This window comes from Aulonocara sp. 'chitande type north' Nkhata Bay, linkage group LG22 (assembly GCF_057382095.1).
Source record: "Aulonocara sp. 'chitande type north' Nkhata Bay isolate Kocher_YH1m ecotype deep benthic linkage group LG22, A_spYH_male_GT1.1, whole genome shotgun sequence".
Classification (NCBI taxonomy): domain Eukaryota; kingdom Metazoa; phylum Chordata; class Actinopteri; order Cichliformes; family Cichlidae; genus Aulonocara; species Aulonocara sp. 'chitande type north' Nkhata Bay.
In genome coordinates, this window is record NC_141364.1 from 15,041,094 (window position 1) to 15,053,491 (window position 12,398).

The 12,398-nt window shown below is 39.5% G+C and overlaps 1 protein-coding gene across 1 annotated transcript; it reads left to right on the top strand.

Moving 5' to 3' along the window:
* Positions 1–10,308: 10,308 nt before the first annotated feature.
* Positions 10,309–11,956, top strand: LOC147303848 (uncharacterized). Its single transcript, XM_086281286.1, has 5 exons — positions 10,309–10,603; positions 10,690–10,997; positions 11,459–11,513; positions 11,623–11,734; positions 11,841–11,956. Exons 2-5 carry the CDS (start codon positions 10,701–10,703, stop codon positions 11,878–11,880), a joined length of 504 nt encoding a protein of 167 aa, XP_086137412.1. The 5' UTR covers positions 10,309–10,603; positions 10,690–10,700; the 3' UTR covers positions 11,881–11,956.
* Positions 11,957–12,398: the final 442 nt, after the last annotated feature.

The window sequence follows — 12,398 nt, forward strand, 5'->3', positions numbered from 1 at the left end:
CCTCCCATGTCCCCTGCGGGGCTCTATTTTTTAACTAGAACTTTAAATGTAAAAATATTTAAATTTAAAGTTTGATTTTTTTTTCTTTATATAATTTAAGTCTAACAGACTCCTAAGTCCGTATGTGGTCTCTCTCTTCTTGTCACAGTGCCACAGCCGTGCCTGTCTTTGATATCTCCACTACACATACTTACTAAGAAAATGCAAAAAGAACTTACTTTTCCATCTTGTATTGTTATAAAAAAAATCAAATTGCCTTGACAATGGCATATATCCAAATCCTTTTTACCTACGCTTTTCAATTCAGTGAGATTCAGGATGCTTAAATTTCTAAAGTTCACAAATTGGCCAGTCATCTTCCAGGTAGCTTTTCTGGCTTCTCCCAGTGCAAACACAACGACACACGAGTCATTTTATTTGAATCCATCCATCTATTTTCTGGAGTTGACTGTAACAGGACTGGGATGGGCTCCAGCTTACGGGTTTGGCCTGTGACATAAAGTTAGCTTAAAATATTTCACAACAAAAGGATTGAAAAACAGGTGAAAGTTCATAAGGACAAACTAAAAGATGTTAAAAGATCATTCAAATTCAAAATCAAATTCAAATTTTATTTGTCACGTACACAGTACGATATGCAGTGAAATGCTTAGACAACTGCTCGTTACAATACAAATGTCATATAAGAGGATTTAAAAAAAAAAAAGAAAAACTGCAGAGCCTCGCTTTCCCTTTTTGCCCCCTTATATGGATGTGAGTAGCTTTGTGGCAGCAGTTTTGCATTGTTACGGTCACATATTGTATGTAATATGTAATTAATGACCCTGTGATCTTTGGTCTACAACCACAAGAGTAATGAGAGGGTGCAAGCTATGTGCACAGCTCTTTGTGACTGCCTTACTGCTGCTTAGTTATTTTCGAAAGGATCCGGAGGAGCATTTACTGCTCTCACATTGTGATGTAGTGCTGTTGTACTGTAACACCATTATGAAAAACAAAGAATTAAGCTCTTGTCTTATATGTAGGAAAACCATGCCACAGGTAAAAGTAAATGCTCTAATCACAAGTAGCTTCTTATACTACAGCTACTGTTCGCTATATTTAGCGATGCTTTTTCTTCTGGATCTGGTGTCCACATTTCCGTTTTGCTTGGCCATAAGGAGAAAAACAAAAAACGCTTTACACTGCTAGATACCACATTGGTAAATGGTCTGTATTTGTATAGTGCTTTACTTGGTCCTAGGACCCCAAAGTGCTTTACACTATACACATTCACACACTGGTGATGGCAAGCTACAGTGTAGCCACAGCCGCCCTGGGGCGCACTGACAGAGGCGAGGCTGCCGGACGCTGGTGCCACCGGGCCCTCTGACCCATTGTATGGTGAATACTTTCTGTGCTACCAGTTTGATTATTACACAAGCTGTTAGCAGAGATGGGCAGTAACGCGTTACTGTAATCAGATTACTTTTTTCAAGTAACGAGTAAAGTAAGGGATTACTATTTGTAGTGGCAATTCCTTTACTTTTGTAAGATCAAACGTCCCACAACTTAAAGTCCACAAGCCACTGCTGCACTGAGGTAATATTTCGTACGCAGGCAAAAGAAGTCCATTGTCCAAACCTTTTAGTTGAGAGTTTTGGTTTTGGTTTATTTATCCATTTGGCAAGCAATAACAAGATCCTTCCTACTGCTTCTCCTGCTCTGGTAAAAAAAAAAAAAAAAACCCATAGGCCCACCCCAATGCATGCTGGTCCTATACCAGTCTCTTTATTTATAGAAACAAAATGGCCCTACAGCTCTTACTGACTAATTTAACAAAATAACAACAAACAAAACAAATCATTTAAAACAAAATATTAACCAACAAATAAACCCCAAAATATAAATAAACTAACAAACTTTAACTAATTTCAAAATAATAAAAAATAAAGAACAAATAGCTCCAACACTCCGGCCCCTAATTGTGCATACTATCACAATTACTTTAAAGTCCCAAAAGGAGGAGCTATTCCCTTAAACAAATCCTTAATTTTCATTGATGATTTTCTTCACGATGAGGCTTCCAGTAGCAAAATAAGTTTTGTCACTGGCCTTTCCAAAACACTGGTCCTTGTTTGTAGTCTCACAGAACGCACCAAGCCTTTTGCATCCTGGTTTACATTTAAGACTTTCGCCATCATCCATGATCCTCTTGGAGCTGTAGCGTCTGCAATTAAAACAACATCTCCAGGTATAAGACATCTTTTAGTCCTCATCCATTTTTGTCTTTCTTGCATCAGAGGTAGGTACTCAGAAAGCCATCTCTTCCAGAACAACTCTGCCATGTACTGTACCTGTTTCCACCTTTTCCTGACATGCAAATCACTTGGATGAAACAGTCCTGGTGGAAAAACTGGTTTATTTTTCAGCAACAACAAGTGATTGGGTGTCAGTGCTTCAAGATCATTTGAGTCATCTGAAACTTTAGTAATGGGTCTGTCGTTCATTATAGCTTCAACCTCACAGAAGACTGTGTGGAGTCCTTCATCATCCAGAACTTGCTCCTTAAGAACTGAGGCTAAAATATTCTTTATTGAACGAATGAGACGCTCCCACACACCACCTTGGTGAGAGGCTGCTGGAATGTTGAAGTTCCATTTCATGCCATCCTGAACAAAAGCCTTTTGAATTTTGGCATGGTCCAGCTCAGTCAAACTTTCTTTCAACTCTCGATTCGCCCCAACAAAATTTGTAGCATTATCAGATCTGATGGTCGAAACTGGGCCTCGTCTACAGATGAACCTCCTCACAGCATTTATACAAGAGTCTGTATCAAGTGTACATGCAATCTCCAGATGTACTGCACGACTGGTGAAACAAGTAAAAAGAACTCCATACCTTTTAAGGAGACTTCGTCCTCTTTTAACACTTATAGGTCCAAAATAGTCCACTCCAACATTTGTGAATGGAGCTATGTCTGGCAGGACTCTCTCTTCAGGCAGATCCGCCATCTTTTGTTCAACAAACTTTCCTCTGTTGCGTCTACACGTGACACAACGAGAGATAATTTTCCTGGCAGCAGAATTTGCATTTAATATCCAGTAATTTTGTCTTAGTTTTGACAGCATGTGTGCTCTTCCTGCATGTCCCAACCTTTGATGGATATGGCGTAAAATCAGTGTTGACACATGCATATCTTTTGTCAAAATTACAGGATGCTTTAATTCCATAGGCATGGCTGCTTTATTCAATCAGCCACCCACTCTGAGGATTCCTGCATCCAACACTGGATCAAGTTTATAGAGACAATTTCCCTTAGAGACTCCTTTGAGGCCATTGCGGATTAAAGCCATTTCAGTCGTAAATTTCTGTTGTTGTGCATATTGAAGAATAGCTTGTTCTGCCTTTGCCAAGTCTTCTGGAGTGAGATTTCCTTTCTTCAAAGTGGTCTTAAATCTTTCCATTCTTATCTCCACTTCTTTCTGACCTTCCGGATCATTCTTATTCAAACCTGCAGCAAGCAACTCTTTCCTCTTCTGTGCCAACAACACCAAGACCTCTTTCATCTTTAAAAGCCAGGCTACAGAGATTTTAAGTTTTGCCCAAGACGAGAAGTAGAGGATAAAATAGCTGGTAGGATTTTGTAATTCTCTCACAATGGCATTCATTGTCAGGTCCCTTTTGACCTCTGGGTCATCTGCAGAAATTACACTGTACTCCACATCCAGTTTAGGCCATTCCTTTTCTGACTCATAGAGAAATTCTGGCCCTTTTATCCATCTCCTACATTTGAGGAGATCCCCAGCTCTCATACCTCTGGATGTGTCATCTGCAGGATTCTCCTTAGAAGAAATGTATCTCCACTGATTCACATCTGTTGCTTCCCGAATAACAGCAATTCTGTTTGCAACAAAAGTATTGAATCTTCTGGTTTCATTGGAGATGTATTTCAGTACTGTTGTGCTATCAGTCCAAAAAACTGATTTTTCCAACCTGACTTGCAGCTCCTTTTGCAGAAGCCTGTCCACCCGAACTGCAGCCGTCAATTCCAACCTGGGAATTGTAGTTTGCTTGAGAGGAGCAACTCTAGCCTTTCCCAGGATAAAAGCAACATGCGTGACGTTATTCTTTTCCAACTTTAAATATGACACCGTTCCATACCCATCTTGACTTGCATCAGAAAAATGATGAAGTTGTGCCCTATCTGGTCTTCCAAAGCAATTTGGTTTAATGCAACGTTCCACTTTAAACTTTGAAATCAGCTGGAGATCCTCCAGCCAATCACGCCACCGCTGGGAAAGAGAGTGGGGAATAACTTCATCCCACTTCAAATTTTGTCGGCAAAGCTCTTGTAGCAACAGTTTAGCTGGCATACTGAAGGGAGACAAGATTCCCAAAGGATCATACAGTGAGCTGACCACAGACAAAATGCCCCTTCTGGTTGTTGGACGGTCCTGCAGGGAGGTTCTGAACTGGAACTTGTCTGTTGCTATGCACCACTGTAAACCCAGTGCTCTCTCAACTGGAAGTTGATCTGTGTGCAAATCCAGATCCTTAATTTCCTTTGCTCTTCTTTCCTCTGGGATTGACATGAGCACTGTGCGACTGTTGCTGATCCATTTTGAAAGCTTAAATCCTCCTTTAGCGCAGATATCTGTCAGCCTCTTCACCATGTGCACTGCCTCCTCTTCTGAAGCAACAGATTTCAAACAATCATCCACATAAAAGTTTCTTTTGACTGTATCAACCACTTCAGCTGGAAACTGTTGTGCATTATCATCTGCAGTTCTCTGTAGAGCATAATTTGCACAACTTGGCGAAGATACAGCTCCAAACAAATGCACTTTGAAGTGTTGCCATGTTGCCACCACAGGAAACGGAGAAAGTTGACATGTTTTTCTGAGATGTGAACTTGGTGAAACATGGAATCAATGTCCGCCATTAATGCAACAGGCTCTTGTCTAAATCTGATCAGAACCCCAACCAGCGAGTTTGTGAGATCAGGTCCCTGTAGAAGCTGACTGTTCAATGATGCTCCTTTATAAGTTGTTCCACAGTCAAATACAACTCTTAATTTGCCCTTTGTGGGATGATACACTCCATGATGAGGGATGTACCACACCTTTCCATCATCTTTGTGCAACTCATCTACAGGCACAAACTCGGCATATCCTCGTTCAAGCATGTTGTTTACACATTTAGTGTATTCATCCTTATAATGAGTATCCTTTTCAAATCTCCGTCTGAGACTCTGGAGACGCTGCTCCGCGACACAGAGGTTATTTGGCAAACTGGAACCTTCTCTCCTGAAAGGCAAATCAATGTGATAATGATTTCCAATAAGCTTTATTGAACTACTAACAATATCCATGAAACACAGATCTTCTCTAGACATTTCAGTCTGCTCCGCTGATGATCTTTCATTAAAATCATGATTGTACTGTTTAATCAACATGTCTTCAAGACGCTCAACAGAAATCCTATTGGCTGTTACAGCAGTGCAGTTGGTTTTATTTCCACTGTTACTTCCAGTGCGCAGGGGACCATTTATGACCCAGCCAACTTTTGTTTTTACAGCATAAGGTCCACCTCCCACACTGTTTATCACCTTCCATGGCTCCAAAACATTGGAAGCATCAGTGCCTATCAGTAGCTCCACATCTGCATTAACGTTGTACAGTTTAACAGGTTTTAGATGAGGCCACTGATCGATGTCGCTTTGCTGGGGAATATTAACTGTAGAAACTGGCATAGTCTTTTGAGTCAAAACATCTGGCAATGGCATGAAATCATTTGCTTCCAAACCAGACACTTCCAAACCAGACAGAACTTGTGTACTAACAATCCTATCTTGACTCATTGTTCTCAAAAAGATATTGGTCTTTTTACCTTTTACATTCAGCCTTTTTGCCAAAGTTTCTGTACAGAATGTACCTGAACTTCCAGGATCCAAAAACGCATAGGTTTGCACAATTTTATTACTCTTTTGGCTCTTAACTTGAACTGGAACTATAGAAAAAATTGCATCAACTTCATGACCAGCCCCAATATACCCACATGTCTGAGTGGTTGCAGTTGAAAAGTTGACATTAGAGTTTGTCCTCTGTTGAGTTTGTTCCGAAGACGCACCTGGATCCTTTCGCTCTATATGAAGAACCCCTGGGTGCCTTTGGTGACACACGTCGCAATCCAAACGACTCCTACAGTCTTTGCTTGTGTGACCAACTTTTAAACAACCAAAACAAATTCCCCTTTCCTTGATAAAAGTCAACTTATCCTGATGCATTTTAGCTTTAAACTGCTTACAATTCTCTAGTAAATGGTTGCTGTGTGAACAAAACAAACAACTATGCAGAACGGCGGAAGTTGTTCTGCTTCCAGTTGATTGAGCTTTGATTCCTGGCACTGTACTGACATTAGTGGCAAAACTACTTCCTTTTCTCCTTTGCTTGGTAGAACTTGAAGCTTTAAAGCTGCTTCCAGATTGTGAGTCTTGTATGTTGCCAAACACTGGATCTGATGCTACTTTTACCTGTTTTATTATAAAGGCAACCAGATCAGTGAACACTGCTCTGTAACCATTTTGTTCCTGCAGTTCATAGGCAACAACTCTCCATTTTTCCCTCAATTTGTATGGAAGTTTCATAACAACCATTCTCATATTTGAGGGCAAATCCAACTCCTTCATATAAACAACTTGCTGTGTTAGATTCGAACATCCTTGAAGAAAAAGAGAGAATGACTGTAGACCTTTCACATCCTCACTTTTAATAGGTACCCAACTCACAATCCTCTCCATATATGCAGAGGCAATTTTATTTTCGTTCCCAAAATGTTCTTCAAGAAGATCTTTGGCTGTGGAATAGCCCTGCTCAGGTGGTAAGTGCTGACAACTATGCACCAAATCCCTAGGCTGCCCCCTAGTGAACTGCTCTAAAAAATGCAAACAGTCGCTCCAGTTATCAGTTTTAGCTTCCACTCCATTTTCAAAGGCATTCATAAATGATCTGTACTGTAAAGGGTCTCCATCAAACACAGGGATGTTTCTGGCGGGGAGGACAGAAGATAAGTTTTGTTTTACAAGCAAAGTAGTGATGTCATTTTGTTTTTGCATAATATTTACAATCTCCTTCGTGCAGTTCCCAGTCAAAGTAGGAGACTGAGGCTGTGTTTGCTGCGTCACTTGAGCTGAATCATCAACCTGATGTTGGGTTTGACTTTGTCTAGGTACGATTACTTGTGATTCAGATGCAGAATTTATACCAGAGTAATCTCTTGATGTTGGAACAAATGTATCGGCACAAGGATTTAAACTAGGCGCTTCTTGTACGTGCCCTCTTTCAAAATAAGAGTTCATTCCATCAGAATGCTCAGAGCTACAAACTGAATTTATTTTTAAGACACGAAGCTTTGCATTAGTGGCTGCCAGCTCTGTTTCCAAGGATAATGTCTCCTTTTCTTTTCTCAGTTTCTCCTTTTCTTTTCTCAGTTTTTCCTCTTGCGCTTCGATAGAATGTTTTTTCTTTAATGCAGCGAGTCGCTCCATGAGCGCTGCCTTGTCAGCCGCAGCTTTAATGCATGCGGAAGATGTTGATGAAATTCGACTTTGCTGTGACAAGGTTTTTGAAGGTGGTTTTACACTTGAGATATTAGAGACACTGTCTTCAGGTTTTATTTCATCCAAACTTTCAACAGCTTTATCATTGCGAACAGTATTGTTTTGTTCAGTATACGGCTCGCCCGCCTCCTGCAACCAAACCTTTACTTTGTCCATAAAAACAGAGAATGCTGTCACCTTCGACTGAAAATGTGCAACTTGCCTTTTCACTTCATCTTCTGGCAGTGGCAAACTTAAAAAGGATTCTTGCAAAGCGTTTGCATCTTGATAGCATTTAATAAACTTCCCAAATTCAGAAGACACTTCCTTAACGTTTTCATGTGAGGTCATTAAAGCGGAAATTTTCCCCATGTACTTAGATGCTTGCTTACACATTGAACTGCGCTTTTCTTGGCATGTCTTTATATACAAATCCAAACCTTTTGGCGTAAATTTAACGCTTCTTTTCTCTGCTTGCATCTCAGTGTCATCCTCTCGTTTACTCTTAATATCCGACATTTTTATTGTCTTCTTAGATTATTTCAAACTTTATAAAGATACACAGCACACTGAGAATCCATAGCCTAAAGTACAAACATGACATCCATTTACCTGCCTTTTGCAGCGAACAAACATTTCCACAGAGGGCGTTGGCATGTTTCAATTAGCGATCCAATTTTGCACCAATTTAGTACGTCAAAACTCAGTTCATCAGTCTTTGTAGTGAAATAATGTCTTTAAACTCCAATAGCTTCACCGTTTTCCTTTACGGCTTAAACAATATTATCACTCACCAGCTTTGATGAACGAGTGACATGTTGATCCAGGCCTCAACATCAAATCCGTCTGGATTACTCACCAGACGATCCAATACCTTTTATTCGAGTTCGACGGTGATCCTTGAAATCCTTATATCCATTAATGAAGGATTATTCCTTTGTCCACGGGAAGGTTTTTTACTTTGTGTAGTGGCAATTCCTTTACTTTTGTAAGATCAAACGTCCCACAACTTAAAGTCCACAAGCCACTGCTGCACTGAGGTAATATTTCGTACGCAGGCAAAAGAAGTCCATTGTCCAAACCTTTTAGTTGAGAGTTGTGGTTTTGGTTTATTTATCCATTTGGCAAGCAATAACAAGATCCTTCCTACTGCTTCTCCTGCTCTGGTAAAAAAAACCATAGGCCCACCCCAATGCATGCTGGTCCTATACCAGTCTCTTTATTTATAGAAACAAAATGGCCCTACAGCTCTTACTGACTAATTTAACAAAATAACAACAAACAAAACAAATCATTTAAAACAAAATATTAACCAACAAATAAACCCCAAAATATAAATAAACTAACAAACTTTAACTAATTTCAAAATAATAAAAAATAAAGAACAAATAGCTCCAACACTATTGCAAAAACGGTAATTAGATTACCGTTACTTTCCCGCAGGAACGCTGCGTTACTAAAACCGTGATTTTTTGCGAGAATGTCTCATGACAGTGACGTAAGCAAGTGCGAAGTTGGTGACAACAGCTGTGTGCAGATCAACAATGGATAATATATGGAGTGCGGGAGAGAATGTGAGCATGCAGCGTTTAAAGTGTAGAAGTACTGACCTTAGTTTAATTCCATAAAAAGGTGACAAAAACATTAGTGTCCGTTGTGCGTGGGAAGAAAACTTTTTACAGCGGAAAAAAAACAAACAAACCCCTAAACTTCCAAGCAAGCACCAAGTGCGCTATGACCTAATGGGAAATTCACAGAGAAACTCACGGATTCTTCCACTGACCGCTGCAGCACATCTGCACCAGGGTAAACCTCCGCCTATCCTACTCCTGCTTTACAGGTGAAAATAGAGCAAAAAGACCGCTAGTCTTTGACTTTATTTATTTTCTGCTGTGTTTTACTTGCATCTATTTGAAAGAGTGAGTGTTAACACACACAAAAAAAAAATTTATGTGCTGGAATGTGCAGAAAATAGGTTTAAATATTAAACAAATTTCTTCCAGTCAGAGAATGTTGCATGTAATTAAATTTTATGCATAAAGTTAAAAGATTAAAACTAATAAAACAAGTTTTAAAAAGAGACTTTTCCATTTGATTACATTTTGTATGATGGATTATGCAGAAAAAGTAGAATTGGGCTGAAAGATCTATCGCTTTATCACCTATTCAGGTTGTAAACCCTGTTTTTAAAAATTAACTAAGTAACTTAGTAACTAAGTAATTAATTACTTTTGAAAATAAGTAATCAGTAAAGTAACTGGATTACTTTTTGGGGAAGTAATCAGTAATTAGTTACTGATTACTTTTTTCCAAGTAACTTTACCAACACTGGCTGTTAGACAGCCAAACAAAACAAGACAATCAGACGCATACAAAGCAGGCCTTTCTGTCTTTCCACCTCCCTAAAACCTGAAATACCAGTCCAACTGGAGCTGACAGTAGGAGAGTGACCCAGATCGAATTTGAGCCGTTCACACTGTCATACCATGATCGGATATGGATCGCATAGGGTGGGTTAAAAAAAAAAAAAAAAAAAATCGGATTTGATTCGCTTTCGCCTGTAGTGTGAACGTAGCCTATATGAAAAAATATGTGGCCACTTTGCAAACCATATATGCTTGAAGTTAAGCTTAGATCCAAACCAGGAAGACGGGATGATCCATGACTAAGTGAATTACACATAGCATGCTAAAAGTACATACAAAAAAACTCCAGTTCCTGAGATTCAAATAAAATGACATGTCTGACATTTTCCTGTCTCTTCTGTAGTAGTTTAACAGCAGCTGTTTAAACTCCTCACAAGCAAAGTTGAGCTTTGATTCATCAGCACACTGGCCCCCACCCTCTTTATCGCTCAGATCAGAGCAAACGAGGAAGTGAAAATTAATACCATAAGTTCTTTCCACCGTGAAGTAGCAGCTTGCGCTTTCTGTGCAGTGGTCTCCATTCAGGCAAAGTTTGTGTGGCAGGTTAGAGAGCAGAAGAGAACTGGAACTAAAGTTTAATATACTGGCTAAAAATAAGGTAAGAAGCGATAATAGGAAATGAAATGCCTTTTAATTGCACTGCTAATGTCTCAAGCGTGACTATAGAAACCTGTCCTTCCCCAGAAGCAGCATCAATGCAGACTAATTGGATTGTGATTATTTTATCGGTCTTGTTGACCATGGGACTGCTGATGGTGGTCCAGAGCCAGTATCAATTGAAGCGCATTCTGGACAGCAAGATTGAAACAATGGAAGTGGCGTTAGAGAAATCTTCTGATGATTATCAAAGTAAGGACCTCTTCAAAACCGCTGTGGAAAAACTGCTGGCTCAGGGCCAGAAACATGTGGACGATATGGAAGCTGCACTCAATAAACTCAGTTCAGAAACGGAGCAGAAGAAAGCAGAAAACGATGCATGCCAAGAAAAAATGGTAACAAGTCTTCCTGGTTTTTTTTCTGGTTTTATATTATGCAAACACTAAACGTCAATAGAGACACATCTCTTATCAGCGCCAACGTTACTGCCTGCATAGGGAAACGCTACTTCCCCTTTGTGCTACCTCATATTTGTGCCGAACTAAATCTGAGAGGGGAAACAATTTTCATTTACTTTACATATGCTTAAGATTGAACCGCTTGTTTTCTACTCACCCTGTAATTAAAATCCTGAAATTTCCAGATATTTCAAATTATCCACCGTTTAAAAAAAACAAAACAAAAAGCATCTGGCCAGACGTTTTTGTTCATCCATTTACACCTGATTTCAGCACATTTTGATTTCAATACGAGCTTTTCACTTAAGATTGAGTAGTTTTAGAGTATTACAAGTTTTTTTTAATGCGTAACATAAATCCAGCCCAACCTTAAAAACATTTCTGCAACATTTCCACAGAAAAACGCACAAGAAGAGCTGGAAAGTATCCAAAAGACACAAAGTGAAACTAAAGGTGAGGCACGCTTATCACACAGGTAATCCGCGCCATGTTGCCCCCATGTGGTCAAACACTAGCAAAACTCTTGAGGTCCAGCATGTTAATCTCTTTCTCTCTTATCCAGCTTCCTTGGATGCAGAGGTTGAGGCCTGGACTCAGGAGATTAACACTCTAAAAGAAACACTGGTACAACACAGTCCAATATGTGCGTATGTGAAGAGGAGCGAGTTATCTGAGTATGACCACATTTTTCTGTTCTTCTAGTTCCAAAACATACAAAACCTTTGCAAAAAGTAGGAGTTATAAGCGCTGGATTAATTATGATGCATCTATGTCTTTCAGCAACATATGTGGCATAAACCTCAACAAGGATACAGCTTAGCCGAATAAGACCAAAGAGAATAAAGTTAATGAATAAAAATAATAAAATAATAATAAAATCAACTTTTATTAAAAAATGTGTAGTTCCTTTCTTCCTTGTTCTTTACAGAGATGATGTACCCTTCTTCTCATATGGTCTTTGTCTACCCCTTCATCTGCTTTTATAGTTGATGTACAGAGTTTTCCTTCTGTGTGTTTCCATATAAGCAGCTCAGCATGTGGTCGCAGGCGTGGGACTGCCTGGATGCAGGCGTAGGACTAATGTAAAGAAACTCCAGAGGAAAGCAGTGAAGTGTGTGAAACTGATAGTTAGGGGTAAATGGCTGTTTAATGAGTCACTTATTTTATCGGGGAAGAACTTGTTTGTAAAATATAATTTTAGTTACTAATAAATTGAGGGAATTAGGTTTTACGGAAGAGGATTAGGGCCACTGGGGGGGAAGAATTCTGAGATAATATGAGCACTGCGTAAAAGCAGTGAAGTGTGTGGAAAACCTAGCCGGGTTTACCATGACTTCA

Excerpts from the sequence above, each read along its gene's own strand:
- LOC147303848 (XM_086281286.1), top strand. The coding sequence starts at position 10,701 with ATGCAGACTAATTGGATTGTGATTATTTTATCGGTCTTGTTGACCATG. Across the intron at positions 11,514-11,622 it reads GACACAAAGTGAAACTAAAG|CTTCCTTGGATGCAGAGGTT; the intron begins GTGAGGCACGCT and ends TCTCTTATCCAG. Across the intron at positions 11,735-11,840 it reads AAGAGGAGCGAGTTATCTGA|CAACATATGTGGCATAAACC; the intron begins GTATGACCACAT and ends TATGTCTTTCAG.